Source organism: Plectropomus leopardus, chromosome 5 (assembly GCF_008729295.1).
Source record: "Plectropomus leopardus isolate mb chromosome 5, YSFRI_Pleo_2.0, whole genome shotgun sequence".
NCBI classification, from domain to species: domain Eukaryota; kingdom Metazoa; phylum Chordata; class Actinopteri; order Perciformes; family Serranidae; genus Plectropomus; species Plectropomus leopardus.
This window is the reverse complement of record NC_056467.1, coordinates 29,551,971-29,568,449: the sequence shown is the minus strand read 5'-3', so window position 1 is coordinate 29,568,449 and position 16,479 is coordinate 29,551,971. Positions and strand designations below refer to the sequence as shown.

The following is a 16,479-nucleotide window of genomic DNA, read 5'->3' as shown; positions in this document are numbered from 1 at the left end:
CCCTTCCAGCCCCAAAACTTTGTGTTTTTGAGTAGAACACCCCTCTTTCTTGTACAGGACCCCCTTGGTGACCCTCTCCCCTCCCTCTCTGCCTCTCGCTCAGTGCTTCTATCTGGGAGCAGTGAGAGCACCATTGCTCAAGCTCCTATTGAAAAGAGAGTATATACAATGGGGTCTTTCTCAGTCCCTCTCTGTCTCCATTAAAGACCCTGGGAACACAGCACTGTCCACAGAGCCACTCTTAAAGGGCCAGTGAGACCCAGGTCTTTCCAACCTGGAGTCCCAGCACCTCCCATAATTTTCATGGGAAAAAAACAAACAAACCAGGAATCAATGCAGCAAATCAATTATTCATGAATGGTATGTGAACTCTGCAGGGCCTTCTCCCAGGCAGCCAGCAGCGCCAGCAGCACCACCTCTGTCCAAACACACAACCACCTCAGACATCACAACACTGCCCCCCCCATGTCTGATGGGAATCAGGGACAGAAACATTTATTTAAACTACAGCTGATGATGCTTTAGTCTGTTTTGGCTGAAATGGTATGTTTAAACAAAGTCCCAGACATTCCTGTGATGACATAACTCTAGTCAGGTGGATTAGCAATAAATACAATAATACAAAATAGAAATGGACCTGATGCTGTTACTTTACTGCAATACACGTTTGGTCTCTTCCCTTTTTTTAAGCCTCAGTGTACAGGCTTTTATCCTCTTGGTTGGCTGTCATGGTAAAGAAGAGTTTTGTTAAGTTTAACGTGGTTTGGTTTACCAAGAGAAAGAGGCATAAGGATATGGAGCATGTAAGGTGCAATAAATAAATACATAAATAATAAATAAATTAATAAATTAATTAATATCCCAATAAATGTAAGAAAAGGGGGAAATATTGTGAAAATGCAAAGGGGAAGTGATAGATAAATATATCATCATAAATATTTATATAAATAGAGGAATTAATACAAAGGTAGCCTAAATAAATAAATAAGCAAATTAAAACAAAAACATCAGTTTTACACATTATATCAATTCATTCACGCCTACATTAATTTTAATATGATTTTTTGTCATCATGGCATATTATTATACTTATCAAGCCATTTTTTTAAATTTTCATTATTTTCTTTTTCTTTTTAATTATTAATCTTTTATTAGGCTTGTTTAAATAAAGGTACTATCAGTTGTAAAGAGACATATTTAGCTTATAGGCAAATTCATTGAAATTCATTAGGTGGCAGAAGGTTTTGGTCATTAACTAATTTAATAGCCAGAACAGTACAAATCAGTTAACGTGGCAGTGTGTTTTGTCCTTAAATAATGTTAAATTTGTAACGCAATACCACAAAAGCATGAAAGATTCGAGCAAATGTTTTTATTTCTAAACTGGGACACAGTTAGAAGAAAGGGTATCCAAAAATAAAAACATAAAGATAAATAATATATGTGATAATTAGTTTATTATAACTAAATACGTGTAACAGATAAAGCAAATAAAATTATATTTTACTCACTGTGTCTCATTTCTTATAAGTAAACAGACTTATTTATAATGTGCCCGGACTAAATGTTATCTGTTATGTTGTTGATCCACATTCGGGCAGAGCGCAGGTCTGACTCTGCCACAGACTGACACTCAGACTTTGTGGTCAGCGGGAAACGGCTGATTTACTGAAGCTATTTACAACTTGTGGGGATCCGTGAGTAATTAAAAAGCGAATAGGGGATTGTGTAGAGACAATCAGCATGCCGCAGGGTTCCTCACATCCTCTGAGAAAAGGAGGGAGACTCAGGACGAGGAGGAGGAGGAGGAGGAGGAGGAGGGGGGTGGAAAGAAGTTGAGGAATTTGAATCCTGTTTGAAGGGGGAGAGGGGAAAGAAAGAGCCAGGGGAATGTCTGAGTGAGTCTGAGAGAACCGGTGGGCAGGAGAGAGACTTGGGACGACTGCAGAAAACACTGGTTTAAAAATACTCCCTCTGTTGCCAGAAATAGACTCGGCTTTGGACGAGTTAATCGAGTTTGGAGCGCCTTTTTTCGCTGAGCACTTTTTGGCCAAACTTTGTTGGGAACAACCAAAACAACAGCGAAAGGAGAAAAAGCAAGCAGCGCGATTTTTTTCCCTCCCACTCTGTCATCTTAAATAAGGGAACTGAAACGAAGGCTTTGCTCTCATCTGTGGATAATCACACTTTAAGCATCACACGGAGTCACAAAACTTTTTCTTTGCGCACAACTTCGGATCTTTGCGCAGCTGAGATGCGGTGATGGAGTCCGGGGATGTTTCCAAGATGACTTCTCCTCTTAAGAAGCGGATTTTCAGAGGTGATCTCCTCACAGCTAACACAATGAGCGGCTCTAAATGGTTGTTTGTGATCCTGCTCGTCATTTTTTGCGCTTGGAGGCCAGTCATCGCCGGCTCGCTCACAGGTAAGCTTTTATTGGCACCAACATCAGCAGCAGCCTTTTATCCAATTTGACTGATATTTGTCAACTTCAACGCGAGAGAAAACATCGTAATGAGCAATTAGCCCAGTCAGCCTTCTGCTCCCTAACTCATTAAATGGATTTGCTTTGGGGTGGCGAGTGCAACCACAGCTGCATGTGTGTTCAACATCTGGCCAAGATGAAGAAATTTGCACTCATAAAGCCCCTAAAATAAAGGCGATCAAAGTAAACAAATTAGTTTTATTGGTTTAATCAGGCTGAAAATCTGCTTATGTTGACTCAGTGACAGCAGGTAAAAGTTTTCATTAGTTGGTTTCATCATGCTTTTTGAGATCAGGTACCATATGAACACTGCGGAATTTTTACTCTTACTGGGATCAAACCAGGTATCCAGATTCCCATCACCCCTGGCATTTCCAAAAAAAAAAAAACTGTGGAATTTTTGAGAGATGTATTCCAGGCATGGAAAGGACAAGAGCTTAAAATAAATCCTGCTGGGAAGACAGAGAATCATAACACTTCACAAGTTTGTGGCAGAACAGCATGGAGTGAAGTATACTGTTTTGTTCCATAGAAACCAGACTTTAAAGAGATAGTTAAGATTTTTTTTTGAAGGGGGGTTGTTTAAGGTTCCTATCCACAGTCAGTGTATTACCTACAATAAATGTCAGCTTGCACGCCCCCAGTTTGGAGAAGCAGGCTGGAATACCAACTCTGAAGCTAAGTAGTGTACTGTTGTGGATGGGGGCAGCAGCAAAACACATTTTAGACACATAAAAGAAGTCCCATCTAAAATAATCTATATTAATCGAAGTGTACGCTTTAAAGAGAGTATTTTCAGTGCTTTACTTCCATCAGACAGCTGCTTCTGATGGGTAAGTTTCACATTGATGCTCTCATCAAAGCCACCAGACTCCTTCAAGAAAAGCAGTAATTTTAGCTCACTGAGCACAGGAACTGCTGGTCTATCGCTGCATTGATAGAGTGCCCCAAGGATGACGTTTGTCTGTAGGCCAACATATATTCTAACATCCCCCTTGTTCCACTGTCAAAAAGCCTATGGGATATTTTCATTGGATTTTAGATTATTGCAAAAAAAAAAAAAGCTCTGTGGTGAACAAACATTTATGATACTTGCATGTGTTCAGCAAGATAATCTTAACAAATGAACACCACTTTCAGGATTGTTTAAGCCAAAATGCAATTGTCACAAGTAAAAAGCTGCTACACTAAAATGAACAGCACTATGGTTGTAAAGTTGTGTTCGGTTATGATGTTCTGTAGTCTCATTTAGCCACTTGTTAGCAACTGCCTTTTTTAAAGACATGTAAAATCTACAAAGTTTACAGCGGACTATTTACTGACGTATTTTATGTCGTAGAACAAAATGTGAAAGTCTCTTCAGCTTGCGTTAATTACAGACATTATTTCAGGCTTCTAACCAAAAACCCATTAAAAAACCCATAGACTTTGAGATGAGGGAACCAGAGGTACGTAAATACTAATGGATTTCCGAATTTTAGGACTCATTACTGTGGTTCTCTATTTGTTTGTATTATTATCCCCTTTTACTACCTGTTTAAGGTGCGAACATCACATTGTTATGCTGCCAGCTGCTCTGTATAAAAGGCACAAGCGCGGAAAGGGGTTACAGAGTTGTCCCATCTTTAAGCAGCTGAAAATGTCTGCAAATTGGGAAAACAATGAGGTTTGAGAGCTCCTGACTATCTGAAGGGGACGATATCCGCCATATAACAGCAACAGTAAATGATTGTTATTGTTAAGAAAGCGCTGCTGATTTTCATGTTGTATATCACACTAGAGGCTGACAAAAGGCATAAAAGTCATGCCTTTTTGCGTCTTCAATACCGGAATGCTGTTCAAAATCACTCACTGTAGCAGAATGATGCTGCTATTTTTTGGTTCTGTGTAAAAATACAAAGGCGGTGTGAAGAAGAGACTTCTATAGCGCGATCTTGGTGAAAAAAGGTCCACTGTGTGATGTTGGTGAAAATGAATTACCCCTTTTAAATGTCAACGTTCAGGTTCACCTCAGAAATCTCTGTCTGACATTAAGGTAAAGCAGTAAAAATATTCTAAATATAGTGCACACTTAAAGTGACGTTGATTTATTTTTATCCGGTTAAAGAATGTTTTATTGCTACACAGTCCACCACAGTACATTGCTAAGCTACATTGTCATACTCCAGACTGCTGCTGCAAAGTGGAGTCAAACTGCCGACTGACAGGGTTTTTTTGGGGGAGTTTTTCCTTAGGTGATGTGAGGGTCTAAGGACAGAGGAATGTTGTATGCTGTAAAGCCCTCTGAGGCAAACTGTGTTTTGTGATAATGGGCTTTATAAAAAAAATTGAACTGAATTGACATCTACTACATGTAAAACAATGTCAATGGAAAAATCAGAACTATCCTCTTTAAATCCTTTTGTCTACATGTCAGGTCATTTTACATTAGGACCACAAGTGTGGAAACTCTGCCAAACATCATTCAGATCTGTTCTAATAATCAACATTGCTGTTAACATTTTGAAACCCATCAGCTACAACAACCAGTGGGTGAAAACATGGAATCCCTGCAGGGGCCTCCACCTGTCAGCTCATGTGTTTTGACCATTATGGTCATGCTGTCTCTCTGGGAGCTGTGCCTCTGCCCTCCGCAGATGTACGACCAGGAGGGACAGAGATTACTAGACTATGCTGTGATTTATAAGCTCTGATGATGGCCTCAAAGAGAGTGTTTCTCCGATGTCTCAGTTCCTGGATGTAGGGATGGCCATGGCCCAGGAGCGAGGGGAATGAGGAGGAGGGGCTGTGAGTCAGAGCCGCTCTGACTCAAGCATTGAAATGATGGATGGGGTAAGGGGGCAAGAGTGGAGGGGAAAGAGTTGGGAGGGGAGGTGGCAAAATGTGTAGCGATGAATTCGAAGAATGGCATGAAAAGGAGGCTGAATGAGAAAAGGGCAAAGGCGCGGCAGTGAATGGAGGGGTTGAATTTAGTGTTAAAAAGCCAGAAAGATAAAGGAGGGAGTGAGAGGAGGATAAATGCACAGACTGTGTCGGGTATTTTTGGTATGTGCATGTCCACTGACATTTAACATCTGAGCAGAGAGAGAGTAGGAGTAGAGATGGGTGGAAAGGAGGAGATCGTCAAAAAAAAGTGTGGGTCCTCGAGGGAATTTGGGGGACAAAAGGGAGGAGATGGAGCACAAATGAATCACTGGAGACAGGCCACACACACACACATACACATACATACACAAACACACACACACATACACACACAGAGTTAACCACGGCCTGCTCTCTCCGTTCACCTCTGCATTCTCATAAAAGGTTTACAAGCTTATTATTATATGAATGCAGCACACAAGGAGACTGAGAAAGAAAGTAGGGCTGCTTTTTGTTCAACACGGCACTGAAGAAAACAAAGTCAGGGCAATGCAGACTCTTGAAAACGCTCAGCCAAGCTTAAAAATAAAAGGGAGGAATGACTTTTAACGCCAAAATGCACACAGAGGCAGCGAGGCAGAGACTCAGCGGGCCCCTTCATTTATTGCACACTCCCAGAACAAGCTTTCTGAATGCTGTGTTGTGCATGTGTGTGTGGATTACATGCACATCCAGAGTGAGTAAATAAGTGCTGCCAAAGCGAGCTATTTCATGTCTGTGGCTGAATTATGTGTGTTTGTGTGTGTGTTAGCGTGAGATGGGTTGCAGTGGAGTCCTCTGGGAGTCAGAGGTCAAAGGTCGGCCATGAAACAGACTAGAAGGGTGGGTTGACAAGCTTGAGAAAATCTTTACAGGCATCATTCAGAGAAACAAGTGTGATTTATTCTTGCCCTGAAATTCAAGAAACCAGGCCACGTTTGGTGTATTATTTTATCTTTTCTCTATTTTATAAAGACATGGCCCTCTCTATGGATGCTTAACATTTTTATTTGAGACTGGAGAAGTAAAACTCCTGCAGCAGAGATCTTGTCCTGCCCACAGAGGCGCATTATCAGGAGATGCAAACCACATAAATGTGTGGAGCCCCTGATCGCTGTTCACATTGCCACGTGAACTCCTCAAGAACCAAGCCAAATTTTCATGTCTTGTTTGTTACCTGCTGATTAAAGGGAACAGGGATAGCTAACCCTTTTATAGACAAAAAATTAAGCTATAGAGCTGCTGCTAAATCCTTTTTTTATGCTGCTTTTGCATTTTCACACAGAACCAAATAACAATGGCATCATGCCGTTTCAGTGTGTGATTTTAGACAACGTGCCGGCATCACTGAAGCAAAAGAGGCGTGACATTTAACACAACAACGTCTCCCTCTAGTGTGACATATAACATACATGTCTACACACACATTCAGACAATAACAATGGCGTAACACGTCAATTACATTAATTTACTGTCCCTGTTATACGCGGCTGATCTCGTCCTCTGCTCTGAGGTTAAAAAGTCATCTTTTTCCCAATTGGGGACATTTTCTGCCTCTGTTCTTCTTTGAGTTAGCTGCTAATTACTAACTTTTTAAATCTCCTTCAGTGGATTGCACGCATAATACTTATTATCTCATTTCTTACCAATGACCAACTTTATAAGAAATGTTCCACAAATTGCATTATTTTAAAAAAGCAGGGGGAAATGTCTAGGGCAAAAATAAAAAAAGATAAGGAAAAATATTTTTATAAAAGTCACAATTACATATTTGAAATTATGTTACAAAATTAATATCATTTTTTTTCTCTTTTTTCTTTTTTGTGTTTTTTAATTTTATTTTTTACTTTTTTGGGGGAAATTTTCTTGTACTTTTTTTTTCACTAATTTTTCACAAATGTTGGGGTCATTTCTTCTGTCTTTACTCATTGCCTTCTTCTCATGTTTTTGAAAGAAATCAAGCTAATTTGTTCAGGTTTTAAAAGGTTAAAAAAGCAATTCATTTTGTTGACCAGTGTTTGGTGTACTTAGAATGTATTGTTGTGTGGGCAGGGGGGCTTGATTGGCTTTTTCACTAATGGTCAGAGTCTGTGATTGCCACTGCTTGCCAAATTTGCGTTGTAATGCAAGATGAAGGCCATCCCTGACACAGCATGCACGCCATACCCTCGGCATTATCAGGAATCATTTCTGTTTAATGTCCTTTAAAAGTAAGGAAAAGCAGAACCATTTCATACTTACTTATGATGATCCTCATCTTTAAGACGTTGACCAGATTTACAGACATGATAGCAGATGACCTGCAGGCCCGTCTCTGCTGTCTGAGACAAACACTGAATATGTGAAGTGTTTGTGTTGAGCTCTCTGTGCTCTGACACTGTCAGGAGCAGGCCTCCTCTAACAAGGAGCCTTTGTCCTCCTCAGGTCGGCCTCTCTGTTAGTGAGGGACACAAGATAACCAGACGCAGTGTTGAGGAAGATAAACTCTGGGCTCACCTGTTGTTATCATATCTCAGTGATGGCAAAGTCAGACCTGCCCAGCATTAATGAGCATTTATCAGAATGAGCACACAATCAAAACTTTTAGTGCTGATGAGAGGATCAGTTGATTTACTGATGAGTCAACAACAATCTGGTAATCAATTAAGTGTTTAAGCCATTTATTATATAAAAAGTTAGCATGGTTCCAGCAAAGGGCTGCATCTGCGTTCAATATTATATTAACAACCTGATATGAGACCAGACATCGCCTTAGATTTTGGATATCGTAATATTTTAAGTTATGTCTTCTCCTGGTTTTAAAGACTGTGTTATTATAAATAGATGTAATTTTTAGTTGCAATATTGATATTGTCGTATTTGGTCAAAAATGTTGTGATATTTGATTTTTTTTTCTTATGGCTCAGCACTATTCCATTTTCTCCAATGTTAAGATTTGCTGCTTTTCTGTGTTTTTGTCATTATAAACTGAAGGTCTTTTGTTTTTGGACAAAATAAACTAAAGATGCCACCTTGAGCTGTGGGAACTTGAGATGAGCGTTTTCACTGTTTTCTGACATGATAAATAGATAAATGTAATTAATTAGGACATTGATCATAGGTTGGTAATCCATCAAAATAGTTTACAACTCAATTGCCAGGAGAAATGTTGGCATTTTACATTTCATGCAAACCACAGATACATTGCATGGTATTTCAGGGATCCGTTGAAACTTAACAGAAGTCATGTTGATGTTAATTTTTTCTCAAAATTTTTACTTTTTAATAAAAAGCTTGAGCAGCTTAAACCACTTACTATAAAGCCAAAAGATATATGACACTTTCACTGCATTGTAAATGTGCACTGTTATTGTATGTAAGGTTTATTTTAACAACCATCAACTAACCCCTTATCTTGCCTCTGCCCTCTCTGGATCAAAGATTTGGAGTTTGAACGGAGTCCCAATACCATCATCTCTTCACTGGGCAAACCTGTTACGATGCAATGCACCCTGAAGGGCACAGGGGGCGAGGAGGAAGACCCCCCTGATGTGCTCTGGCTGAGAGACGGTGTGCCACTTCAGTATGCAGACACCAACCAGTTCCAAGTCCACACTGGCAGCAACAGTTGGACGATTATGAGCACGCTCAGGTAGGCAACAGTTTCCTCTGCTACACACCTGACCTAAAAATGCCAGTCATGCAGGAGCTGTTATTGTGTTTATTTCCTGTTCTTCCACCTAATTCCTACACCCAGCATAACCAGTACTGTTGCTGGAGTACGTCACCGTGTTGACTCCCAGGTACTGTGGAGCACTTTGAAATTAAGACTGAAAGAAACAACTCAAGCAAAAGTCCATGTGCCTCTGTATGTTAATGTATTTAATCTCAGTATGATTGGCAAAATGTGCATGGAAAGTTAGGGTTTGTGCATCTTTCTGCATCTTCATCCAGTATTGAGAAGGTCCAGCTTCCCGACATGGGCTCCTATCGATGTGCTGTTCTGTCAGAAAGCCACCAGATGATGTCTGAGGAGGGGAGCATTCAGCTGGAGGGTGAGTTCATCTCACAATAACCAAGCACTTTTCCTCTGAGTGTTGCAGTTTTATCTGCCTCATTAAAAGAGTTAAGACCCTGACTCAGCTCATTCTTCCTCAGGCCTTCCTCATTTCTCTGTGGAGCCGCAGCACATGTCTGTTGTGGCCAACATATCCCTGAGCCTGAGGTGTGTGGCCCACGGACCTCCAGAGCCAGTCAGGGTCATCTGGCTGCAGGACGGAGCTCCTCTCAACTCCCTGACAGACCCGGTGGCCCTGTCGCCCTCTACACTCAACCTCACAGGTATCAGCTTTCACTCTCTATTAGTCAAGGCCACATGTTCACGGCTTAGTCAGACTCATTAAAACATGAAGCCTCAATCAGCTCCTCAAGGGCTCTCTCATTCTGCACTCACTGATACATTTCTGAACAGGCCTGCGCTGCACAGACCTCCCTGGCTTTCACTTACAAAATGTCTCTTAAATTAAAGCATATCAACCAGGAGGAGACTCAAAAGAGATGAAAAGGAACAGCAAAGAGACACAAAATGATGACAAAAAGTTGCAGAACAACTACAGACATTAAATGACCAAAAAGACACAAAATTACCTAAAAGGGAAATAAAAAATAACCAAAAAGACACAAAATTACCTAAAAGAGACATAAAATGACCAAAAAGATCCACAATTACCCCAAAGAAACACAAAATTACAAAAAAGGCAAAAAAACATTAAAGAGACACAAGAGACACCCAAAGATACACAGTGACTACAAAAACACACAAAACATCAAATAAAAAGGGTAAATCACCACAACGTCTATGTGTCTTGTTTTTATGTAGGAGAAGTGGTGGGACCTTTTGCTTATCTGTGCCAGGGCCCATTGTCTCATAATACAGCCATGTTGGCTCTGATACAGCCCAGCGTTCAGCGATGCTTATGCTGTAAAATGTGCAATAAAATGTACAATTACCGTTACAATTACCGTTAATCAGTTATCTAAATTATTGATTAATCAACTCATTTCAATGCTACATAAGTCAAGTAAGAACTAACTGGCCTCAAGCAGCAAAGTTTTTCAATGACTGGAAACATGACAATTTCAGAATCACTGGTTTTAATTTAATCTGTTTAGACTGATTATAATGTACTGCTTCGAAAGCTACACAGCAACAATCTTCTTTAGTTTCAAAGGCTTCAAATCCCCTTTCCTCAGCTTGAACAAAACCGGCAAATAATCAGCCTCCCCAGAGAGAGCCGGCTTGCTGGCACGGTGCCAGTGGATCCATTGAGGACGTGCCTCGTGGTTGTGTGGTTAATGGGTAAAGACAGAGCAGCAGGCACAAGAGGGCCGATTGGGGGAAGATAAGTAGATGGGCAGAGGACGGAGGGAGATAAAAGAGCGAAGGAGAGAGAGGGAGACGGCTCTGTTGCTGCTTGAATGCAAAACACAGCTGCCTGCCAGATAGCTGGCCTGTGTTAAGTCCAGTAGTAGGAGGACAGGAAGAGCGGGCTGAGTCAGACGCAGGGAGGGAGGGTGCAGCGGGCGGTTTAAGGATCTGGACTGACTCATTGGAGCAAGCTGGCTGGTGCTGACCAGAGTCCGTTTGACGGTAACCTACACTCACATCTGTGGAATGGGCAGCTGCTCTGGCAGACCACAGGTCCAAACACAAATAATCTCACAATAGGCCCATAAAGAGAAATGGCACGAGGCGCATACTTACCGTTAAGAAAACAAGGTCAACACATCCTCATGTTAGAGGGAGTTTCCATTCACAATTGATAAATTAGATCAGAAACAAAGCCTAGCCCACCAGTTTTAGAGTAGAAAGCAATTGAAACAAGTCAACGAAACTTAAGTCCTAATATAGTGCATAATATTCGATTTTAAGTCCTGTCTGGAGTCCACAATCAAAAGACATCGGCAGACTTTGTATCCTGCCTGGTGATTCACATACACTGTGTTCACAGTGCCGGCCTAAGTGCCCCGAATCTAATTTTTCCTCGTGTTACCCAGATGTGATTGTTTAATAACAGGGTGAACAGCACACGTCACATAGAATCTGATCTTTTAAAATCAGATTTGGGTCACTTTGATATGTGGTTCTAAATCAGATACAGATCTGATGATAAAATGAGACCTCAGTCTGAACAACATCGGAATTCAGTGAGACCTTCACGTCACTCTAGATCGACATCACACTATTAAATGAAGAAAACTCCATCAGTCTGTTTGTCTGTCTGCATCCCTTTTTCTCTTCAATGCATGTGAGTGATTATTGCTGATTTTATACCCATATCTGGACATTGAATGCCTGATTATCAAAGTTTTAGTTATGTAAATCATTATTTTTCAACAAGAACATATAAAATCATCCTTAAAGAACATTTTTAAAAACAATATTTACCCTCAAATAACATAAATAAAAAACAAAAACATGTACCTCATCGCCTTCGACTTTGTTATGTAGGATTACATTTTTGATTTTAGATACAATTGATGAGTATATTTTTAAATGTGAAGTCACATGACCTGAGTATTTAACCCATCTCCCCCCTCCAGTGTTTGTCATGATATAAAGTGAATCCACTAAATGCCCCTCCGCCCCCACAGCCTGTCAAATGACTGCATCTCCCAGGATACAGAAACCATTTAAGGGTTAAATCCAGTATGCTAAAGGACATAAACAAATCTATGAAAAGCACAGTATGTCACATTGCTAATGCCTTCTGACTGCACATGTCAGTGAACTAAAGGAAGCAGCAGGATTATAGAGCAGATATTAACACTGTTGGTCAACACTGTTGTGACGCTCATGAGCTCAGGAGTTCTTCCTGGTGACCGATTAGGACATTTTCAGCTGGTCAGGCGATGTAGTGTTGCGGTTTGCTGATGGGGAAGGAAAGAGACAGAAGGGCTAGTGGTGCAATTTCAAGATGGCCTGATGAGCAGTTCATTCTCCCACACAGCCAGTGGTCATCCCTCACCCCTCCCTGCCTCCTTTTTCCTCTCTCACAATCCCTCGCTTCACCCGGCGAGGATCGTACCCCCTGTTCTTTTTCCGGCCCACAGCACAATGGAGGCATGGTGCCGTCAGCGCAGAGCAACACACTGCGTGATTCTGTGTGCGTTTGTGTCTGATTGACACGAACAGGGTGTTAGATAACAGTGGTAAAACTTGAATGTCACATGTTTTACTATTTGTGTGTAAGCCTGTGTTGTGGGATGATTGGAGTGTGAGTGAGCACGCTGTGACTCACTTTGTGAGAGGAGTCATTCTCTTCTGAATGTCAGTGTGTGTCATACAGTGTTTGCCCCCTTCATAGGAGCCCCGGCCTTTTGAAGGCAGCAGCTCAGCCTTTCACACCTGGGCCTCCACACGGATGCTCTCTTTTTTCTCACAACTACGCTGCAAAAAATATCACACAGAAGGCAGCAAGAACCACAATCATGCAGTCATAGCCTTTGTAGGTTAGAGATTATTAGGTTTGAGACAGAGTCAGGGGTTTCTGATATAAAGTTAAGTAACGCATGCATACTCCATACTTTGTCTCTGACAGTGATTCTGGGTGCAGTGTTTTTATGCATTTTGTTGTCTGTTTTGTTGTATTGTGACTGCTGTTTGTATTTCAAATTGCCCCTCTGGGACATTGAAGTTTTATTTTACATTAATTTTAGTCTCTGTGTTAAACTGGTATGAAACTGCAACATATCCTCATACAATGGGTTTTTCTGATATCTAAGGAATTAGAGCACCTATAATTTATATTTGACATTTTGTTGATTATCTGTATCAGCGTTTTATTCTAATGATTGCTGATAAAATTAATTAATGAAAAAGTGTGCCTATTACACTAAAACAACAACAGCGAAGGCAGTCTGCAATACATGCAAAGACAGTGTCAGCATTGGAGGAACTCAGGAAGCTATTTTTATTCATTTATTTTTTACTTTAAATTTTCACTTGACTTCATATAAAAAGTTGCAGGGAACTTGCTAAATATATAATATTGATCATTTCAGTTTTGATTAAATATTTGCTAAAGGTATTTAAACAAAGTTTTGTGTTAAAGTTTTTATTATAAATGCATATCGGTTCCAAATATTGGTTATCTGTCTCATTAAGTACTAATAATTGGGATCGGTATCGGCCCTGAAAAACCAATACCAGTCAACCACTACCTGTAAGTTAGGTTAGGTTTAGGAAAAGAGTCATGACTGGGTGTCGTTAAATACTTAATGTAGAGTTAAAACTTTAACTCTTTATGCTACTACCTTCTTACCCCCATCAGCGTGTTGGTCATGGGATTGCAGCCTTCATGATTAAGTGGGATGTGTATGAATTATGGTGCATTACTTTTGTAGGTTTATGTATGAACAGTGCATAAGGACAGCCGCAGTCTTAAACCTACAAGGGATTTGAAGATCAAAGGACTACTAGGCCCAAATGTGGTTGGTTGTCAGCAGTACAAAAAATGTGAAATTCTGTTGAAACAGTAGTTATTAACAGTAAATCTCTGTAACCAAGAAGCTTACACAACTTTTACTTCAACCAAATGTAGTCAAGATTGTAGCCAGGCATCTATTGACATTCAGATCACCAAATCAGTGCAAACATCTTTTGAATATTTTCAATAAGATTCCACATCAGGCAGTAAAGCTGGATTTTCAAAGATCTCAAAGGGGAAAGATGTATGGATCAAGGTGTTGCATTAATATATGTCTGACAAATATCTGAGAAAAAAAAATCAAATTTTTCAAAAGTTTCCTTTTGTATAATGCATGCTTACAGCCAATTGTGTGATACATATTAGGCTGAAAGGGGTGCTGTGTCAGAAGTTAAAGTTTTAAAATTGAGCATGATGAGTTAAAAACACTAGAACCAGTTTTAATAAGATGAGAGAGTGTTGGATGAAGGGCTTGCCAAAGAACTTAATTTTACCTTTAAAACACAACAACTAGTCTGATTTTGATGAAAAGCCAGAGCCGATGTGTTTATTGCTCAGACTAATCTCTGAAAAATGCTCTTTAACATCAACAAGCACACACTAAACCCCGAAACTAATCAAAATACTGTTGACACAGAGCTCACGTTACCTTATGGAAACTATTACCCTCGCACTATTCTCACTTCAGTTTGAACTTTCACAGCTTTTCTCTTATCAACATTTTGCACCTCTCAGCATGCTGAGCAAGGTTTTTGTTTTTTAAAGCATTTGATTGTTCCTGCTTCACATGTGCATGTTTCATTTTTGCATCCAGGTTTGAACAGAACCAGCACTTTTTCTTGTGAGGCTCATAACCGCAAAGGAGTGGCCACGTCAGGATCTGGGACCATCACGGGTAGGTGTCACACCATGGAAGCACAAGCATATCTATTTACTGTCTACTTCCTGTTAAAAATTGTCAATTGCATGATTTCTTGTTGTTATATCTTTATGTATTTTCAAGGTTTGAACGGTCATGAAAAACCTTGAAAAGTCACAGAATTTGCACATAGCGATTTTAAGGCCTGAAAAAAGATTTGGAAAACTAAATATGCTCTTACAATTTTAAGGAGTCTTGGAATTTAGTTTCACAAGTCTGTATAATAAGAAATGATGTGTTCAAGGAGCAGTGGAAACTTGGAAATCCAACAATAATCATGTTTTTACAGTTCCTGGCAATGAAAAAACTGTGCCATTTCTTGGTGATTTTTAAAAATCACCAAAATTGTAAAGAAAAAAATCACCCAATAAATAAATTGCCCAAATCTTTTCTTTGAAAGTTGCCAAAATTCTTTAAAGAAAAGAAAAAAACGGCAACATTTTTAAAGAAAAAAAAAATTCTATAAAAATTGGCAGTCAAATAAACAGAAAATACAGCCATTTAAAGTTGGATTTGCCTCCTCTGAGCAAAAAAACACAAGTCCCTCCCCATTGCTTTAAAAATGATTTGACATGCCTCCCCCTTTTTCACCACACCCTCCCCTCTCATAAATAACGAACAGCCCTTATGTTATATTTAAATATTCAGTTCTGAACCTGTTATGAATTGATAATTTTGTAATAATATATAGTCGGAGTATCAATGGTTGTTTCAGAGAATGCATGGGAGAGAATGCATGGTGAGTCATGGAAAATGCATTGTTAAAAATGTGTATGAACCCTGTATTCTCGATCTTTCTGCAGTTCTCCCATCGCAGCCTAAGAATGTGAGCACTGTGGAAATCACATCAACCAGCCTCCGTTTATCGTGGCAGCCTGGTTTTGGAGGCGACTACCCGATCATCCGTTGCTCTGTTCAGGTAAATGTGAGATGAGAATACCACGGCTAGCTGAGAGGACTAGTCACTGCTGCCTGTTTGACCTGCATGTTAAACAAACACATCGCTCTCCCTCTGTTTGCAGGACTCTGCAGCAGAGATTTACCTTTTACAAGCCTAATTTTAAAGAAAAGAAAGCTTGCTTTTCTGTTCTTTTCTTAACTCATCCTCTACCCCTCCCTGCTTTATTCATGTACCCGTGGATCAGGTTTCACTCTGGGAAACTTGCCTCCTGGACTAATCGCATGTAGCACCACTCCCTCTCTCTCTCTCTGTCAGCGTATCTCGGCCACTGCGCAGCTCTGCGGCCATTACAGCTCAAATCTGAGAGGAGGAACATTTTCTCCTGGAGAAGGGAGCAGCGCAGCACCACCCCTAAACGTCTGGTTCTAATAAAGCTGCCCCTCATACCTCTCGCTGTTTTCGCCCCCTCCCCTCCTCCCTCACCCCCTCACCCTCACAGGGGAACAAGGCCAGGGGCCAGCTTTGGCAGAGTGGGGCAAAAATCTGAATTTAACGGTTCATTGTGTGCCGTAGGGAAACATGAAAAAGGGGACAGAGTAGAGAGCAGAATGATGTTACTGTGCTGCACAAAGGAAGCGTTAGAAAAAGACAGAAAAGCAGTTAAAGAGGACAGAAAAGGCAGTGACAGCAGGTATTGTGGGTCTGAGTGATACAAGGGGAATGCAGGCTGAAGTGACTCAGAGCTGAGCTGTACAATTAGATTAATCGCACTTGTTTACAGGCTGGACGGTGATTCATCGAG

At 40.4% G+C, this 16,479-nt stretch overlaps 1 protein-coding gene across 1 annotated transcript in view; it reads left to right on the top strand.

The window, feature by feature from the left end:
- Positions 1-1,892: 1,892 nt before the first annotated feature.
- Positions 1,893-16,479, top strand: part of LOC121943248 (tyrosine-protein kinase receptor UFO) — a 39,537-nt gene continuing 24,950 nt past the window's right edge. Inside the window, 6 exon segments of the mRNA XM_042486730.1 lie at positions 1,893-2,425; positions 8,810-9,020; positions 9,323-9,423; positions 9,527-9,709; positions 14,672-14,752; positions 15,580-15,695. Coding sequence (XP_042342664.1) covers positions 2,263-2,425; positions 8,810-9,020; positions 9,323-9,423; positions 9,527-9,709; positions 14,672-14,752; positions 15,580-15,695 — 855 coding nt within the window. The 5' untranslated portion in view covers positions 1,893-2,262.